This window comes from Hylobates moloch, unplaced genomic scaffold (assembly GCF_009828535.3).
Source record: "Hylobates moloch isolate HMO894 unplaced genomic scaffold, HMol_V3 SCAFFOLD_4, whole genome shotgun sequence".
NCBI lineage: Eukaryota > Metazoa > Chordata > Mammalia > Primates > Hylobatidae > Hylobates > Hylobates moloch.
This window is the reverse complement of record NW_026652279.1, coordinates 91,561,962-91,582,749: the sequence shown is the minus strand read 5'-3', so window position 1 is coordinate 91,582,749 and position 20,788 is coordinate 91,561,962. Positions and strand designations below refer to the sequence as shown.

Genomic DNA, 20,788 nt, shown 5'->3' with positions numbered 1-20,788 from the left:
TTTTTTGTATTTTTTAGTAGAGACAGGGTTTCACCGTGTTAGCCAGGATGGTCTCGATCTCCTGACCTTGTGATCCGCCCACCTCAGCCTCCCAAAGTGCTGGGATTGATTACAGGCGTGAGCCACGGCACCTGGCCTGATGTGGCTCTTTTTTAAAAATCTGTAAATACACTGATAAGAAAAAGATCTCCAAAAATGTGCATTGGTAAAAAGAAACTGCAATGTTTATTTCATATATTTAACTAATAGCTGTATTTGTATATGTGTGTATATTTATAAATACCTAGGAAAAAATCTGGAAGAATAAACACAAAATTGCTAGTAGCAGTTACCTCTGGAAAGAAGAGTGAGGTCTCAGGGTTTGGGGTTGAGCATGGGGGTGACATTCATGGTCTGCATCTAAGGAACAACAGCAAGCTTTGTTTTTGAAATGACCTAACAGTGTGCTGAAGCCAAGGCAGGTTTGGGTTAATCTAGGTATGTGTGATTTTGCTAATCTCCCATCCACTGCTCTTTGACTTTCTGACAAAGGTGATGTGAAGGTGAGCACTGTGCTCAGCACACAAAGGAGAAGCTGCACTGTGCCCTGGGTATCGCTGGACACAATGCGAGGAGCATCCACATGCTTTTGCTGGGCGAGCTCTGGCAGCAAGTTCCACGAAGGCTCAGCTGCAGCCAAGAGAGCTAAAAGGCTGTCTAGGTCACCTCTGTGGACCTGCTGCATGGAAATTAATTAGAGTCGGACCATGTCCCCCGTGGCTTGGCTCTGGGTGATGCCAAAGTCATTAGCAGCTATGTGCAGCTACAACGTCCTTCCCCGTCTTCTGAAAATTTGTTTCGGCAGAGAAAGGCAGGCAGACTAAGTTGGTGGCTGAGGACAGTAAAATTTTAATTCCCAGATAGTTTGGTCAGGGTCATTGGGGTGGCAGTGACCTTCAGAGAAGGGGGCGTTTTTCATCAAATCAGAGACAGCAGTGTCCTTACTTCTCCCCTGACCACTCAAAACTAAATTCCCTTTCCTATAAAAAGGTGTGTCATTCCTCAAGCACAGGGGGTGGTGACCATAGCAGCAAATCAAATATTTGCTCAAACAAATATTTGATCAAACAAAATATTTCTTTTGTTGATCTGTTTGACTTTTGTGAAGCCACCCTTTCCACAATGTATGTTGCCATTTCAATTTTAAGCAGCTTACTTTCTTTCTATTTCTTTTCCAACTATACATAGGAACAAAGAAAGATGCTCAGAAAGATCAAGATACAAATAAACCTGCCGTTTCATCTCCTAAGAGAGTAGCAGCTTCAACCACCAAGCTTCATTCACCAGGTATGTAAGAAATATGATGTGTTACTTGGGGAGATGACTTGAACTTGGAATTTATCTTATTCAGACGTCATTAATGGAACAATGCCAACCCATGTGATTTACATAATTGTTCCAGAGCTTGACATACATATGCTGATGTTTTCTGACTCTAGATGAAATGAGCCAGCTGTTCACATCATTTTATCTTAAAAAACAAGATGTTATGCTACATTTAAGTGGGAGAATCTTCTCTGTGTAGGGGTGTCTGCTATTCCAATAGCATGTAGAAATAATTTACAATTGAAAACACTTTAAAGATCTAACCTTAAGAAATAATATTGTCTAAAAGGAAGAAGAACAGAGATAATGGGTATCAAATGATTTGTTAGTGTGTCAGTGAGGAAACCATTTATTTGCATTCAGATATGAATAAACTACATGAGTTTGCTTGAAAGTCAAAAATTGTTTATTATGCATATTCCTGGCCAGGCGTGGTGGCTCACGCCTGTAATCCCAGCACTTTGGGAGGCCAAGGCAGGTGGAACACTTGAGGTCAGGAGTTCCAGACCAGCCTAGCCAATGTAGCGAAACCCTGTCTCTACTAAAAATACAAAAATTAGCCGGGTATGGTGGCTTTTGCCTGTAGTCCCAGCTACTTGGGAGGCTGAGGCAGGAGAATTACTTGAACTCGAGAGGTGGAGGTTGCAGTGAGCCAAGATCATGCCACTGCACTCCAGCCTGGGTGACAGAGTGAGACTGTGTCTCAAAAAAAAAAAAAAAGAAGGAGGAGGAGGGGGAGGGAGAGGAATCCTACTGTAAGATATTCATGCCATTGTTCAACAGTATGTAACACAACCTCAAAACATTTTCTTTAAGCCCAAAAACGGTGGCCATAATAGCAGCTAATGTTTGAGCTCTAACTGCATGCCAGGTACTGTCCTGTGCTCATTCAATATCTTAATTGATTTAATATCCACAATAACTCTGTGAGACAGGTTGTATTATCGCCCCTCTCTTTACATGTGAGGAAAGTGAGGCACAGACATTTCATTAATTTGCCCAAAGTCACAGGTAATAAGTAGTAGAGCCTTCGTTTTAACCTAAGCAATCTGTATTCCAAACTTGCATTCTTAGTTGCTAACTTTTGACCCAACAGCATGGAGAATAGAAAACTTATTAAAATTGCTGATTAATTTAAAATTTATGGAAAATAGGTCAAAGCCATAAATGTGAAGGACAGGAGACAAAGCCTGGTAATTGGGTGAGAGATCAGATCTGAGGACCCTGCATAAATCTGGAATTTCTAAAGGGTAACACCTTGGCCAGATGCACAAGGAAGGAAGAGAAAACTCACCCTGCGGGAGACTGGCCGATTGCAGCTCCAGCTCTGAGGGAAGCCGAGGATGGGGAGCAAGCCCTCCCCAGGAACCTTTGACCACAGGCCAGCCCCACTGCAGTTTAAGAGCTGGAGTCTATGCTGCCACTGTGCTCTGAAAATCCAATTTAAAATGCTGAAGTGCTTATGGCTACTTAGTCGACTAAAATGTGAAATCACACACACAAGGAAACAAGCCATCATAAATAAGGTCCTTATATTCTAGAGAAGGAGTAAAAATAATATGTAATTTTAGACTTAACAATGTTAAAATATTTGTTAAAATTTCTCAGATGATCAATAAAATACATATATATTGTTCTGAACCATAGATGGGAAAATATTGGAATGAGGAGTTAAAAAAATTCAATCAACATAAAGGAAGGAAAAAGAGGGAAAGAAGGAAGGCCAAGAGGGAGATGGGAGAAATTGAAAGAATAAAATAAGATATTAGAAATGAACTCAAATATGTCATCATGACTTATATGAACTATACTCTCTAAAGTAACTCAAAGATTTAGATTACCAGAGCCAGGCGCGGTGGCTTGTGCCTGTAATCCCAGCACTTTGGGAGGCTGAGGCGGGTGGATTACCTGAGGTCAGGAGTTCGACACCAGCCTGACCAACATGGTGAAACCCCGTCTCTACTAAAAATACAAAAATTAGCCAGGTGTGGTGGTGCGTGCCTGTAGTCCCAGCTACTCGGGAAGCTGAGGCAGGAGTATCACTTGAACCTGGAAGGCAGAGGTTGCAGTGAGCCAAGATCACGCCACTACACTCCAGCCTTGGCAACAGACTGAGATTCCTTCTCAAAAAAAGAAATAAAATAAAGTAAAATAAAAATTTAAAAAATAAGTTACTAGACTGTTCATTTATTAAACAGTCAAAAGGTATGTGTCAAGTGTATTTTTATGCTGTAAAATCTAGCTTTAGATCGTTTCCAAAGTATACTCCTAAAATATAAAAATATTAAAAACGTATAAGTAAAAGGGTAGAAAATTAATATTTATACCAAAAAAAACTAAACTGAAGAAAGTTTGTGGCATTATAGTTGTAAAACATATCTATTATGGAATAATGAACAAATACTAAACTATCCTATGCTTAAAGTATAGAACTTGGTAAGTTTTGCCATGTGTACACAACTGTGAAGCCATCATCCCATGCAAGGTAACACACATGCCCACCAACCTTCAGAGTTTCCTGGGACCCCTTTGTCATACCACCTGCCTACCGTTCTACACCCCCACCCCAAACCCCAGACAACCACTGATCTGTTCTGTCACTAGAGATTAGTTTGTATTTTTTAAAGTTTTATGTAAGTGGAATCATTTAATATGTATGCTACTTTTACTGGCTTCTTTCAACATAATTTAGATTCATCCATCTGATAATAACCAATTCCATTTTACTGTTGCGTAGAATTCTATTATACAGATATCACTATTTATTGTTGATGGAAATTGGGGCTTTCCCCCCAGAATTTGGCTATAATAAGTAAAGCCAAATCTTTGTACAAATGTACAAGATTTGTACAAATCTTGGTATGAACATCTGCTTCCATTTCTCTTGGGTAAATATCTAAGAATGAAGTGGCTGGGTAATATGGTAGCTACATGTTTAACTTCTTAAAAATGCCAAACTGTTTTCCAAAGTGGTTGTACCATTTTACATTTTCAACAGTAGTATAGTTCCAGTTTCTCCACATTCTTGCCAACCCTTGATATAATCAGTCTTTTTTTATAGACATTCTAATAGGTGTGTCATGATACCTCATTGTGGTTTTAATTTGCCTTTTCCTAATAACTAATGATGTTATAATGTTGAGTATCTTTCTATGTGTTTGACAGCTGTATATGTTCTTTGATAAAATATCTATCCAAATATTTTTCCATTTTTAAAATTGGGTTGTTTTCTTATTGAATTTTGAGAGTTTTGTATTCTGGATATAATTCTTTCTTATGTTATAAATTACTGTAAATTTTATTAATTGACAAAAATAGTATTCATTTTCCACATATGAAAATACATTTGATAATAGAAAAATCCAAATTCTGTCAAAATATGTTTAAAGAGGTACATTTCGAGCCAGTATGAGTGACCGTGGCCCAGGCCACACAATCTCAAGAAGTCCTGATAAAGTGTGCCTGAAGCAGCCACATTACAGCTTGATTTTATACATCTCAGGGAGACAGGAATTGCAAGAAAATCGTAAATCAACATGAGGAAGGTATACATTAGTTTGGCCTTAAAAAGGCCAGACCTCTCAAAGCAGAGGGCTGGGGAGATCATAGGTGAGTTTTAGGGATTCTTTAGTTGACAGTTGGTTGGGAGAGTTAAGCTAATGTCTAAAACTTGAAATCAGTAGAAAGGAATGTTTGAGTTAAGCTAAGGGGGTTGTGGAGACCAAGGTTCTTAGTATGTAAATGAAGCCTCATATGTGGCAGCCCTCAGAGAGAATAGATGGAAAATGTCTCTTTGCAGATTTCAAAGCTCTCAGGCTCTCAGTTAATCTCTCCATATCTGAGAAAGCCTAGAAAGGGAGAGGTCTGACTACATTAATGGAACATTAATCTGATGCAAATTATTCCCACAAAATAGAGCTTTGCAGGGTCATTTTAGTCTGATGATCCTGTGGCAGCCATTTCAAAACATGTTAAAGAAATATATTGTAGGATAAAATCTTCTTGACTTCTTTCAGCATCTGCTGTCATGTTATACTGTATACCAGAGTCAGGTGGAAAGCAAGCTACATTATACAGGGTTCATAAAACCTGTCTGATGAGATTTTATGGTTTGTAGGGCGTGACTCCCGCAGGTCCCTTAGATAGGAATTTGGGCAAGAGAAAAAGAAGGTCATAGTCCTCACATTTAAAAACTATTATTTTATGTTGCATACAGCGTATTATATTTGTAAGTGGTAGATAATTATAGATTTCTATTATAATATTTTAATATACCTTTTTTTAAAATTATACTTTAAGTTCTGGGATACATGTAGAGAATGTGCAGGTTTGTTACATAGGTGTACACGTGCCATGGTGGTTGGTTGCACCCATGAACCCGTCACCTACATGAGGTATTTCTCCTAATGCTATCCCTCCCCTAGTCCCCCACCCCCTGACAGGCCCCAGTTTGTGATGTTCCCCTCCCTGTGCTCCCTGTGTCCATGCATTCTCATTATTCAACTCCCATTTACCAGTGAGAACATGCGGTATTTGGGTTTCTGTTCCTGTGTAAGTGTGCTGAGAATGATGGTTTCCAGCTCCATCCATGGCCCTGCAAAGAACATGAACTCATCCTTTTTTCTGGCTGCATAGTATTCCGTGGTGTATATGTCCCACATTTTCTTTATCCAGTCTATCATTGATGGGCATTTGAGTTGATTCCAAGTCTTTGGTATTGTGAGCAGCACTGCAATAAACATACATGTGCATGTGTCTTTTTTTTTTTTTGAGATGAAGTCTCACTCCATCACCAGACTGGAGTGCAGTGGCATGATCTCAGCTCACTGCAACCTCTGCCTCCTGGGTTCAAGTGATTCTCCTGCCTCAGCCTCCTGAGTAGCTGGGACTCCAGGTCTGTGCCACCACACCTGGCTAATTTTTTTATTTTTAATAGAGATGGGGTTTCACCATGTTGGCCAGGCTGATCTCAAACTCCTGACCTCAGGTGATCCACCCATCTCAGCCTCCCACAGTGCTGGGATTACAGGTGCGAGCCACCGCGCCTAGCCACATGTGTCTTTATAATAGAATTTTTGGTAATTCTTTGGGTATATATCCAGTAATGGAATTGCTGGGTCAAATGGTATTTCTGGTTCTAGATCCTTGAGGAATCACCACATTGTCTTCCACAGTGATTGAACTAGTTTACACTCCCACCAACAGTATAAAAGCATTCCTATTTCTCCACATCCTCTCCAGCATCTGTTGTTTTCTGACTTTTTAATGATCGCCATTCTAACTGTTGTGAGATGATATCTCATTGTGATTTTGATTTGCATTTCGCTAATGACCAGCTTTTTTTCATGTGTTTGTCGGCCACATAAATGTCTTCTTTTGAGAAGTGTCTGTTGATTTCCTTCGCCCACTTTTTGATGGAGTTGTTTGCTTTTTTCTTATAAATTTAAGTTCCTTGTAGATTCTCGATATTAGCCTTTTGTGAGATGGATAGATTGCAAAAATTTTCTCCCATTCTGTTGGTTGCCTGTTCACTCTGATGCTAGTTTCTTTTGCTGTGTAGAAGCTCTTTAGTTTAATTAGATCCCATTTGTCAATTTTGGCTTTTGTTGCTATAGCTTTTGGTGTTCTAGTCATGAAGTTTGCCCATGTCTAGGTCCTGAATAGTATTGCCTGGGTTTTCTTTTAGGGTTTTTATGAGTTTAGGTCTTATGTTTAAGTCTTTAATTCATCTTGAGTTAATATTTTTGTAAGATGTAAGGAAGGGGTCCAGTTTCAGTTTTCTGCCTGTGGTGAGCCAGTTTTCCCAACACCATTTATTAAATAGGGAATCCTTTCCCCATTGCTTGTTTTTGTCAGGGTTGTCAAAGATCAGATGGTTGTAGATGTGTGGCATTATTTCTGAGGCCTCTGTTCTGTTCCATTGGTCTATATGTCTGTTTTGATACCAGTACCATGCTGTTTTGGTTACTGTAGCCTTGTAGTATAGTTTGAAGTCAGTGGTGTGATGCCTCCAGCTTTGTTCTTTTGGGTTAGGATTGACTTAGCAATGAGGGCTCTTTTTTTGGTTCCATATGAACTTTAAAGTAGTTTTTTTCTAATTCTGTGAAGAAAGTCAATGGTAGCTTGATGGGGGATAGCACTGAATCTGTGAATCACTTTGGGCAATATGGCTATTTTCACAATATTGATTCTTCCTATCCATGAGCATGGAATGTTTTTCCATTTGTTTGTGTCCTCTCTTATTTCATTGAGCAGTGGTTTGCAGTTCTCCTTGAAGAGGTCCTTCACATCCCTTGCAAGTTGTCTTCCTAGGTATTTTTTTCTGTTTGTAGCAATTGTGAATGGGAGTTCACTCATTATTTGGCTCTCTGTCTAGTATTGGTGTATAGGAATGCTTGTGATTTTTGCACATTGATTGTGTATCCTGAGACTTTGGTGAAGTTGCTTATCAGCTTAAGGATATTTGGGACTGAGACAATGGGGTTTTCTAAATATACAATCATGTAATCTGCAGAGACAATTTGACTCCCTCTCTTCCTGTTTGAATATCCTTTATTTCTTTCTCTTGCCTGATTGCCCTGGTTAGAGCAATACTTCCAAATTTCATATGGAACCAAAAAAGAGCCATATAGCCAAGACAATCCTAAGCAAAAAGAACAAAGCTGGAGACATCATGCTACCTGACTTGAAACTATACTACAAGGCTACAGTAACCTTCCAATACTATGTTGAATAGGAGTGGTGAGAGAGGGGATCCTTGTCTTGTGTGGGTTTTCAAAGGGAATGCTTCCAGCTTTTGCCCATTCAGTGTGGTATTGGTTGTGGGTTTATCATAAATGGCTCATAGTATTTTGAGATATGTTCCATAAATACCTAGTTTATTGAGAGTTTTTAGCATGAAGCGCTGTTGAGTCTTATCACAGGCCTTTTCTGCATTTATTGAGATAATCATGTGGTTTTTGTCATTGGTTCTGTTTATGTGATGGATTAGGTTTATTGATTTGCATATGTTGAACCAGCCTCACATCCCAGGGATAAAGCCGAGTTGATTATGGTGGATAAGCTTTTTGATGTTCTTCAGGGTTCAGTTTGCCAGTATTTTATTGAGGATTTTCTCATTAATGTTCATCAGGGATATCGGCCTGAAATTTTCTTTTTTTGTTGTGTCTCTGCCAGGTTTTGGTATCAGGATGCTGCTGGCCTCATAAAATGAGTTAGGGAGGAGTCCTTCTTTTTCTGTTGTTTGGAATAGTTTCAGAAGGAATGGTACCAACTCCTCTTTGTACCTCAGGTAGAGTTCGGCTATGAATCCATCCAGTCCTGGGCCTTTTATTGTTGGTAGGCTATTAATTAGTGCCTCAATTTCAGAACTTGTTATTGGTCTATTCAGGGATTCGACTTCTTCCTGGTTTAGTATTGGAAGGGTGTATGTGCCCAGGAATTTATCCATTTCTTCTAGATTTTCAAGTTTATTTGTGTAGAGGTGTTTATAGCATTCTTGGATGGTAGTTTGTATTTCTGTGGGATCAGTGGTGATATCCCCTTTATCATTTTTTATTGCATCTATTTGATTCTTCTTTCTTTTCTTCTTTATTAGTCTGGCTAGTGGTCTATCTAATTTGTTAATCTATTCAAAAAACAAGCTCCTGGATTCATTGATTTTTTTTGAAGGGTTTTTCTTACCTCTGTCTCCTTCAGTTCTGCTCTGATCTTAGTTATTTTTTGTCTTCTGCTAGCTTTTGAATTTGTTTGCTCTTGCTTCTCTAATTCTTTTTTTTTTTTTTTTTTTGGAGATGGAGTCTCACTCGGTCGCCCAGGCTGGAGTGCAGTGGTGCAATCTCGGCTCACTGCAAGCTCTGCCTCCTGGGTTCACGCCATTCTCCTGCCTTGGCCTCCCGAGTAGCTGGGACTACAGGTGCCCGACACTACACCCGGCTAATGTTTTGTATTTTTAGTAGAGATGGGGTTTCACCGTGTTAGCCAGGATGGTCTCAATCTCCTGACCTTGTGATCTGCCTGTCTCGGCCTCCCAAAGTGCTGGGATTACAGGCATGAGCCACCGCACCCGGCCTTCTCTAGTTCTTTTAATTGTGATGATAGGGTGTCGATTTTAGATCTTTCCCGCTTTCTCCTGTGGGCATTTAGTGCTATAAATTTCACTCTAAACACTGCTTTAGCTGTGTCCCAGAGATTCTGGTACATTGTGTCTTTGTTCTCATTGGTTTCAAAGAACTTATTTATTTTTGCCTTAATTTCATTCCTTACCCAGTAGTCATTCAGGAGCAGGTTGTTCAATTTTTCTGTAGTTGTGCGGTTTTGAGTGAGTTTTCTTTTCTTTTCTTTTTTTTTTTTTGAGATAGAGTATCGCTGTTGTTGCCCAGGCGGGATTGCAATGGCGTGGTCTCAGCTCACTGTAACCTCCACCTCCTGGGTTCAAATGATTCTCCTGCCTCAGCCTCCCAAGTAGTGGGGATTATAGGCATGTACCACCATGCCCAGTTAATTTTGTATTTTTAGTAGAGATGGGGTTTCTCCATGTTGGTCAGGCTGGTCTCGAACACCCTACTTCAGGTGATCCGCATGCCTCAGCCTCCCAAAGTGCTGGGATTACAGGCTTGAGCCACTGCACCCGGCCTTGAGTGAGTTTCATAATCCTGAGTTCTAATTTGATTGCACTGTGGTCTGAGAGACAGTTTGTTAGGATTTACATTCTTTTGCATTTTCTGAGGAGTGTTTTACTTCCAATTATGTGGTCAATTATAGAATAAGTGTGATGTGGTGCTGAGAAGAATGTATATTCTGTTGATTTGGGGTGGAGAGTTCTGTAGGTGACTATTAGGTCTGTTTGGTCCAGAGCTGAGTTCAAGTCCTGAATATCCATGTTAATTTTCTGTCTCATTGATCTGTCTAATATTGACAATGGGGTGTCAAAGTCTCCCACTATTATTGTGTGGGAGTCTAAGTCTTTTTGTAGGTCTCTAAGAACTTACTTTATGAAGCTGAGTGCTCCTGTATTGGGTGCATATGTATTTAGAATGGTTAGATCTGCTTGTTGCATTGATCCCGTTACCATTATATAATGCCCTTCTTTGCCTTTTTTGATCTTTGTTGGTTTAAAGTCTGTTTTATCAGAGACTAGGATTGCATCCCCTGTTTTTTTGGTTTTGTTTTGTTTTGTTGCTTTCCATTTGCTTGGTAAATATTCCTCCATCCCTTTGTTTTGAGCCTATGTGTGTCTTTGCACGTGAGATGGGTCTCCTGAATACAGGACACCAATGAGTCTTGACTCTTTATCTAATTTGCCAGTCTGTGTCTTTTAATTGGGGCATTTAGCATGTTTACATTTAAGGTTAATATTATTATGTGTGAATTTGATCCTGTCATTATGATGCTAGCTGGTTATTCTGCCAGTTGATGCAGTTTCTTCATGGTGTCAATGGTCTTTACAATTTGGTATGTTTTTGCAGTGGCTGGTACCGGTTGTTCCTTTCCATGTTTAATGCTTCCTTCAGGAGCTCTTGTAAGGCAGGCCTGGTGGTGACAAAATCTCTCAGCATTTGCTTGTCTGTGAAGGATTTTATTTCTCCTTCACTTTTGAAGCTTAGTTTGGCTGGATATGAAATTCTGGAAAATATTTTCTTTAAGCATGTTGAATATTGGCCCCCACTCTCTTCTGGCTGGTAGTGTTTCTGCAGAGAGATCTGCTGTTAGTCTGATGGGCTTCCCTTTGTGGGTAACCTGACTTTTGTCTGCGGCTGCCATTAACATTTTTTCCTTCATTTCAACCTTGATGAATCTGCTAATTATGTGTCTTAGGGATGCTCTTCTCGAGGAGTATCTTAGTGGTGTTCTGTATACTTTCTGAATTTGAATGTTGGCCTGTGTTGCGGGAAGTCAGGGACCCCAATCGGAGGGACCGGCTGAAGCCATGGCAGAAGAACATAAATTGCAAAGATTTCATGGACATTTATTAGTTCCCCAAATTAATACTTTTATAATTTCTTACGCCTGTCTTTACTGCAGTCTCTGAACATAAATTGTGAAGATTTCATGGATATTTATCACTTCACCACCGTCAATACTCTTGTGATTTCCTATGCCTGTCTTTACTTTAAGCTCTTAATCCTGTCATTTTCGTAAGCTTAGGAGGATGTACATTGCCTCAGGACCCTGTGATGATTGCGTTAACTGTGCAAATTGTTTGTAGAGCATATGTGTTTGAACAATATCAAATTTGGGCACCTTAAGAACAGGATAACAGCGATGTTCAGGGAACAAGGGAGATAACCTTAAAGTCTGGCTGCCTGTGGGCCAGGTGGAACAGAGCCATACTTCTCTTCTTTCAAAAGCAAATAGAAATATCGCTGAATTCTTTTTCTCAGCAAGGAACATCCCTGAGAAAGAGAATGCGTCCCTAAGGAGAGGCCTCTGAAATGGCTGCTTTGGAGACAGCTATCTTTTACAGTCGTAGATAAGGGATGAAATAAGCCCCGGTCTCCTGTAGTGCTCCCAGGCTTATTAGGATGAGGAAATTCCCACCTAATAAATTTTGGTCAGACCAGTTGTCTGCTCTCAAACCCTGTCTCCTGATAAGATGTTATCAATGACAATGTGTGCCCAAAAATTCATTAGCAATTTTAATTTCACCCCGGTCCTGTGATCTCGCCCTGCCTCCATTTGCCTTGTGGTATTTTATTACCTTGTGAAGTATGTGATCTCTGTGACCCACACCCTATTCGTACACTCCCTCCCCTTTTGAAAATCACTAATAAAAACTTGCTGGTTTTGTGGCTTAGGGGGCATCACAGAACTGGCCAACATGTGATATCTTCCCCGGACACCCAGCTTTAAAAGTTCTCCTTTTGTACTCTTTCCCTGTATTTCTCAGACCAGCCAACACTTAGGGAAAATAGAAAAGAACCTACATAAATTATCGGGGGTGGGTTCCCCCGATAGGCCTGTCTTGCTAGGTTGAGGAAGTTCTGCTAGATAATATCCTGAAGAGTGTTTTCCAACTTGGTTCCTTTCTCCCCATCACTTTCAGGTACAATCAAACATAGGTTTGGTCTTTTCACATAGTCCCATATTTCTTGGCAGCTTTGTTCATTCCTTTTCATTCTTTTATCTCTAATCTTTTCTTCACCCTCTACTTCATTAAGTTGATCTTCAATCTCTTATATCCTTTTTCCCGCTTGATCGATTTGGCTACTGAAGCTTGTGTGTTTCATGAAGTTCTTGTGCTGTATTTTTCAGCTCCATCCAGTCATTTATGTTCTTCTCTAAACTGGTTACCCCAGTTAGCAATTCTTCTAACCTTTATTCAAGGTTCTTAGATTCCTTACCTTGCCTTCTGAAGCCTACTTCTGTCAGTTCATCGAACTCATTCTCCATCCAGTTTTGTTCCCTTGCTGGCCAGGAGTTGTGATCCTTTGGAGGAGAAAAGGCATTCTGGTTTTTGGAATTTTCAGCCTTTTTGCACTGGTTTTTCCTCATCTTCATAGATTTATCTACCTTTGGTCTTTGATGTTGGTGACCTTCCGATGGGGTTTTTGTGTGGACGTCCTTTTTGTTGATGTTATGCTATTTCTTTCTGTTGCTAGTTTTCCTTCTAACATTCAGGCCCCTCTGCTGCAGGTCTGCTAGAGTTTGCTGGAGGTCAACTCCAGACCCTGCTTGCCTGGGTATCATGAGTGGAGGCTGCAGAACAGCAAAAATTGCTGCCTTTTCCTTCCTCTGGAAGCTTTGTCCCAGAAAGGCACCTGCCAGATGCCAGCCGGAGCTCTCCTGTATGAGATGTTTGTCGACCCCTGCTGGGAGGTATCTCCCAGTACAGGAGGCATGGGGGTCAGGGACCCACTTGAGGAGGCAGTCTGTTCCTTAGCAGAGCTCCAGCGCTGTGCCAGGAAATCCACTGCTCTCTTCAGAGCTGGCAGGCAGGAACAACATTTAAGTCTGCTGAAGCTGCACCCACAGCTGTCCCTTTCCCCAGATGCCCTGTTTCGAGGAGATGGGAATTCTATCTATAAGCCCCTGATTGTGATCGCCGCCTTTCTTTCAGAATGCCCTGCCCAGAGAGGAAGAATCTAGAGAGGCAGTCTGGCTACAGCAGCTTTGCAGCACTGAGGTGGGCTCTATCCAGTTCAAACCTCCCAGCAGCTTTGTTTACACTGTGAGGGGAAAACCACCTACTCAAGCCTCAGTCATGGCAGATGCCCCTTCCCCCACCAAGCTTGAGGGTCCCAGGTTGACTTCAGAGTGCTGTGCTGGCAGTGAGAATTTCAAGCCAGTGGATCTTAGCTTGCTGGGTTCTGTGGGGGTGGGTTCTGCTGAGCTAGACCACTTGGCTCTCTGGCTTCAGCCCCCTTTCGAGGGGGGTGAACAGTTCTCTCTCACTGGTGATCCAGACACCACTGGCATATGAAAAAAAAAACTCCTGCAACTAGCTCTGTGTCTACCCAAATGGCCACCCAGTTTTGTGCTTGAAACCCACACCCCTGGTGGTGTAGGCACCCAAGGAAATCTCCTGGTCTGTGGGTTGTGAAGACCATGGGAAAAGCGCAGTATCTGGGCCGAATGCAACATTCCTCATGGTACAGTCCCTCATGGCTTCTGTTGGCTAGGGGAGGGAGTTCTTAGACCCCTAGTGCTTCCCAGAAGAGGCAGTGCCCCACCCTGCTTCCTCTCACCCTCCGTGGGCTGCACCCACTGTCTAACCAGTCCCAATGAGATGAGCCATGTATCTCAGTTGGAAATGCAGAAATCACCCGCCTTCTGTGTTGATCTCACTGGGAGCTGCAGACCAGAGCTGTTTTATTTATTTTTTATTTTTATTTTTTGAGATGGGGTCTCACTCAGTCACCCAGACTGGAGTGCAGTGGCACAATCTTGGCTCACTGCAATCTCTGCCTTCAAGGTTCAAGTGGTTGTCCTGCCTGAGCCTCCTGAGTAGCTAGACTACAGATGCCTGCCACCACCCCTGGCTAATTTTTGTTTTTTGGTTTTTTTTTTTTTTTTTTGAGATGGAGTCTCACTCTGTCGCCTGAGCTGGAGTACAGTGGCGCAATCTCGGCTCACTGCAACCTCTGCCTCCCGGGTTCAAGCAATTCTCCTGCCTCAGCCTCTCAAGTAGCTGGGACTACAGGTGTGTGCCACTATGCCCTGCTAATTTTTTTTTTTTTTTTTTTTTTTTTTTAGTAGAGACAGGGTTTCACCATGTTGGTTGGCCAAGATGGTCTCGATCTCTTGACCTCATGATTTGCCCGCCTCAGCCTCCCAAAGTGCTGGGATTACAGGCATGAGCCACTGTGCCTGGCCATGACTGGACCATCTTGCCAGCCACCCTACCTTTTCTTTCTGTAATTCTTATATGAGTTAAATGATATGCCGTTTTCCCCCATAGTCTAGGGCTTGTTTCACATTCTCTTAACAGTACATTTTGAAGAGGTTATGTTCTTAATTTTAACTAAGTTTAACTCATGATTTTTTTCTTTTGTACACTGTTTTTGGTATTATCTAAAAAATACTTGCAGCCAGAGGCGGTGGCTCACACCTGTAATCCTGGCACTTTGGGAGGCCCAGGCAGATGGATTGCCTGAACTCAGGAATTCAAGACCAGCCTGGGCAACATGGTGAAACCCAGTCTCTATTAAAATACAAAAAAAATTAGCTGGGTGTGGCAGCATGAGCCTGTAATCCCAGTTACTTGGGAGGCTGAGGCAGGAGAATCACTTGAACCCGGGAGGCGGAGGTTACAGTGAGCGGAGATAATGCCATTGCACTCCAGCCTGGGCGACAGAGCAAGACTCCATCTCAAAAAACAAACAAAAAAACAAACAAACTTGTATAACCCAAAGTCACAAAAATGTAGGTTTTACATTTAAGTATATGATCCACTTGAGTTAGTTTTTGTATATAGTGTGAGGTGTGGCTTGAATTTTTCTTTTCTTGCTTAAGGATTTGCAACTGATTTCTATTATTATTTTTTTTTTTTTGAGGAGCATCTGATTTTATTAGACTGAGGCCATGCGTCCTTAGCTGCCTGGAGCCCCATGTCCTCTCCCGCAGTCTTCCCAGGGATGACAATTGTGTGGGGACCTCCATGCAAAACCACAGCAAAACAGTTCATGGATATGTTACCTCTGAATTCCATCAAATAATTTTCACATTCAACTCCATTCTCCTTAAAATAAGCACGTGCTTCCACTGGCCTGTATTTTAAGATGCCTTCTTTTTTTTTAATTTGTTTATTATTATTTTATTATTATTATTATTATACTTTAAGTTTTAGGGTACATGTGCACAATGTGCAGGTTTGTTACATATGTGTCTATGTGCCATGTTGGTGTGCTGTACCCATTAACTCGTCATTTAGCATTAGGTATATCTCCTAATGCTGTCCCTCCCCCCTCCCCCCACCCCACAACAGTCCCCAGAGTGTGATATTCCCCTTCCTGTGTCCATGAGTTCTCATTGTTCAATTCCCACCTATGAGTGAGAACATGCGGTGTTTGGTTTTTTGTCCTTGCAATAGGTTACTGAGAATGATGGTTTCCAGTTTCATCCATGTCCCTACAAAGGACATGAACTCATCATGTTTTATGGCTGCATAGTATTCCATGGTGTATATGTGCCACATTTTCTTAATCCAGCTATTGTTGTTGGACATTTGGGTTGGTTCCAAGTCTTTGCTATTGTGAATAGTGCCGCAATAAACATACGTGTGCATGTGTCTTTATAGCAGCATGATTTATAGTCCTTTGGGTATATACCCAGTAATGAGATGGCTGGGTCAAATGGTATTTCTAGTTCTAGATCCCTGAGGAATCGCCACACTGACTTCCACAATGGTTGAACTAGTTTACAGTCCCACCAACAGTGTAAAAGTGTTCCTATTTCTCCACAGCCTCTCCAGCACCTGTTGTTTCCTGACTTTTTAATGATGGCCATTCTAACTGGTGTGAGATGGTATCTCACTGTGGTTTTGATTTGCATTTCTCTGATGGCCAGTGATGATGAGCATTTTTTCATGTGTTTTTTGGCTGCATAAATGTCTTCTTTTGAGAAGTGTTATTTTTTTAATAAAGACACTATTATTTAAAAGAACAAATATTTAACTATATAAACTGTGAAAATGGAGGATATGCCTGTCTCCTGTTCCTGGGGAGAAGGCAGAAGTGGGTAGGCAGGGGAAAGGTCAGGGTTTTGAGAGCAACACGGTCTCTTCAGTGTGGGCTCCGCAGGCTAAGGAGAGGCGGGGCTGGGGCTTGCAGAATGCTCAGGTGAAGCAGTGGGAAGTGCCCTGGTGGGGTCAGTGGCTCCTGTGGGGGTAAAACAAGGGTCAATAGGATGAGGCAGTGTGGAAGCTCAGGAGAAGATGGCAGGGCCCTGACTCTAAGCTGGGCTGCAAGGGGTGTGCACAGACGTACATGGTCCTCCCGGGGCGGCTCCTTGGGGTGTAGGAAGGCCCAAGACAGACATTGTTGCACCTACTCCTAGAGCTCCCAAGGTGGCTCTTCAACTGGGCTGTGGCCTGCCTACTTCCTGCAGTAGGGCAGGCGGCAGGCTGAGGGGAGGCTGCTTCTCCTGGAAGACACTGCTGCTGAAGAGTGGAGGCTTCTGAGCGGCCCAGGCCTGGGCACAAAGGCGGGGACCTCTCCATGTCTCCTGATGGGCTTGAAAGCTGATAGCTTGGGTGACGGGCTCTGCTTGCTACACTTGGTGTCTGGGACCTCAAACCAGAGTGGCTCGTCAAATTTCCTTTTTCCCTTGCTGCACTGGCTGAGGGCCTACACACGGTCTCCCCGGCACAGGGATCTGGGGCCTGGGGGGAGGTGACGCTTATACAGGCTCCCCTCTGTGCTCTGGCGGGGCGATTTTCACTGTCACCAGGCTTCAGACGGGCCGGGGGTGCCGGGCCTTCCAAAGCCACTCCTTCATGTAGGCCGGGTGAGCCTCGGAAAAGTCCGGCCCGGTGATGCTCAGGAGCGGTGGCCTGTTGGGAAAGCGCCTCCAGCCCTCAGGGACCATCTCTCTCTGGATGCGGGCATAGTCCCAGTTGGGAGGAGCGGTGGGGAGGGGCCGGGTGCGGACCCAGCGCTTCCCATTGACGTAGACAACTTTGCAGCCACCCTTGACCTGGGAGCGGAGAAGGGGCGTGGACCGCAGGGCCAGGTGTTTCTGGGATTGGGGCGGCACCCTGGCCCGGGGCCACACTATGGTCCGGGGCCAGCCCACGTACCAGCTCAGATAGCTGCCCATGACAGCAATGCAGTAGTTGGGACGTTCCCTTAGAAATTCAGCTTCCAGAAGTTTCCGAAGTCTGCGGCCGGGGCGAAGTGTGCTGAGCTTGGTGACCCTTGGAATCAGGACGCCAGAAAGCGCGCAAAGCATCGCGAGCTGGCACCCTCTGGCCATAGGGTTCCTTCCGCACGGGCCAGGCTGGTGCCTCGCGGAATCGGGGACATCACCGGACGCAGCTGCAGCGGGGGAGGGCAGCACCCAGATGATCTGGGGGACCAGGGAAGCTCAAGCCTCCCTCCTTCCCACTGATGGTCCCAGTCACTTGGCTGTGGGCAGAGGGGCCTAGCAGCTGCCTCTACTTTTGTGCCTGACCTTTAAAGGTGGAAGATAGAATTTCTGCCAGGTCCTGAAAACTGCAGATGCCTGTTGACAGAAGGGTGCTCTCTTTGATCAGTGTGAAAATGAACACAATACACTTGGATACTCTTTTCAAGGAGAAACAAATCATTTACTCAGTAAAGGTGATATGTGTTTCATTCTTCTAGGATGGATGTTAATGTCACTTTTTGCAGTTTTGCTCTTAAGAAAATGGAGTCATCAGGTTTTGTTTTAGCACAGGCAATGTTGATTTTATGTGGATTTCCTATAATTTCCAGCCTTCGTGCATTCATGAATAGATTGTCTGTCTCTGAACACTAATGTCATTTCTCTTTTTTTGCTTTTATTTTTTAAAATTATTTCAGTAGTTTTTGGGGAAAAGGTGATGTTTGGTTATATGTATAAGTTCTTTAGTGGTGATTTCTGAGGTCTTGGTGCACCCATTACTCTAGCAGTGTACGTTGCATGCAATGTGTAGTCTTTCATCCCTCACTCTCCTCCCACTCATTTCCCCAAGTCCCCAAAGTGCATTGAATCATTCTTATGCCTTTGCATCCTCATAGCTGAGCTCCCACTTAGGAGTGAGAACATACAATGTTTAGTTTTCCATTCCTGAGTTACTTCACTTAGAATAATGGTCTCCACCTTCATCTAGGTTGCTGTGAATGCCATTATTTCTTTTCTTTTTTAAGGCTGATTAGTATTTCATAGTACGTTTGTACCACATTTTCTTTAACCACTCGTTAATTGATGGGAATTTGGGCTGATTCCATATTTTTGCAATTGTGAATTCTGCTGCTCTACACATGTGTTTGCAAATATCTTTTTTGTAAAATGATTTCTTTTCCTCTGGGTAGATACCCAGCAGTAGGATTGCTGGATTAAATGGTAGTTCTGTTTTTAGTTCTTTAAGGAGTCTCTACACTGTTTTCCATAGTGATTTGTAGTAGTTTACATTCCCACCAGCAGTATACAAGTGTTCCCTTTTCACAACATCCCCACCAACATCTATTGTTTTTAGATTTTTTGATTATGGCCATTCTTGCAGGAGTAAGGTGGTTGTCACATTATGGCTTTGATTTGCATCTCCCTGATTGATTAATGATGATGAGCATTTTTTCATGTTTGTTGGCAATTTATATAATTGAGAATTGTCTATTCATGTCTTTAGCCCACTTTTTGATGGGATTATTTGTTTTTTTCTTGCTGATTTGAGTTTCTCATAGATTCTGGATGTTAGTCCTTTGTCAGATGCATAGTTTGCAAAGATTTTCTCCCACTCTGAGGGATGTCTGTTCACTCTGCTGATTATTGCATTTACTGTGCAGAAGCTTTTTAGTTGAATTAAGTCCCAGCTATTTATCTCTGTTTTTATTGCATTTGCTTTTGGGTTCGTGGTCATAAAATCCTTGCCAAAGCCAGTGTCTACAAGGGTTTTTCTGATGTTATCTTCTAGAATTTTTATGGTTTCTTTAATTTTTGTAGATTTAATCTTTGATCCATCTTGAGTTGATTTTCTTGTATAAGGTGAGAGATGAGGATCCAGTTTCATTCTTCTGCATGCAGCTTGCCAATTACCTTAGCACTATTTGTTGAATAGGGTGTCCTTTCTGCACTTTATGTTTTTGTTTGTGTTGTTGAAAATCAGTTGACTGTAGGTATTAGGCTTTATTTCTGGGTTCTGTATTCTGTTCCATTGGTTTATGAGCTTATTTTCATATGAGTACCATGCTGTTTTGGTGACTGTATCCTTAAAGTATAGTTTGAAGTCAGGTGATGTGATGACTCCATATTTGTTCTTTTTGTTTAGCCTTGCTTTGGCTATGTGGACTCTTTTTTGGTTCTATATGAATTTTAGAATTGTTTTTTTCTAGTTCTGTGAAGAATGATGGTGGTATTTTGATGGGAATTGCATTGAATTTGTAGATTGCTTTTGGCAGTGTGGTCATTTTCACAATTTTGATTCTATCCATCCATGAGTACGGCATGGGTTTCCATTTGTTTGTGTCATCTATGATTTTTTTTCAGCAGTGTTTTGTAGTTTTCTTTGTAGAGGTCTTTCACTCCTTAGTTAGGTGTAATGTATTTTTAAGTGTTTTTTTGTTTGTTTGTTTTGCGGCTATTGTAAAAGTAGTTGAGTTCTTGATTTGATTGTCAGCTTGGTTGCTGTTGTTGTATAACAGTGCTACTAATTTGTGTATATTGATTTTGTGTCCTGAAACATTGCTGAATTCATTTATCAGTTCTAGGAGCTTTTGGGATGAGGCTTTAGGGTTTTCTAGGTATACCATTATATCATTGGTGAACAGCGACAGTTTGACTTTCTCTTTACTGATTTGGATGCCCTTTATTTCTTTGTCTTGTCTGATTACTCTGGCTAGGACTTCTAAGTACTATGTTGAATAGAAGTGGTGAAAGTGGGCATCCTTGACTTGTTCCAGTTCTCAGAGGGAATGCTTTCAGCTTTCCCGCGTTCAGTATAATGTTGGCTGTGGGACTGTCATAGATAGCTTTTATTAACTTGACTTCCGAGGCTCAAGCAATCGTCCCACCTCAGCCTTCCAAGCAGCTGGGACTATAGGCGTGCACCACCATACCTGGTTAATTTTATTTTTTTCTGTAGAGATGAGGTCTCTCTGTGTTGCCCAGGCTGGTCTCGAACACCTGAGCTCAAGCCATTGTCCCGCCTTGGCCTCTCAAAGTGCTGGGATTACAGGCATGAGTGAGCCACTGTGCCTGGCCTTAGTAATTCTTAATAGATGTGTCCTGTTCCTTAGCATTGGCATTTGACATTATTGATTACTGC

General features: G+C 42.1%; 1 protein-coding gene across 6 annotated transcripts in view; it reads left to right on the top strand.

Annotated features, from left to right (window-relative positions):
* MTUS2 (microtubule associated scaffold protein 2) overlaps positions 1-20,788 on the top strand; it is a 701,667-nt gene that overhangs the window by 528,138 nt on the left and 152,741 nt on the right. For all 6 annotated transcript variants that reach the window (XR_009213198.1, XM_032150562.2, XM_032150559.2 and 3 more), the window contains one exon: positions 1,228-1,326. Coding sequence is in view for 5 of the 6 variants with exons in the window: in XM_032150562.2 (XP_032006453.1) it covers positions 1,228-1,326 (99 nt within the window). In the remaining variant the exon portion in view is untranslated. The remainder of the gene's footprint in view (positions 1-1,227; positions 1,327-20,788) is intronic.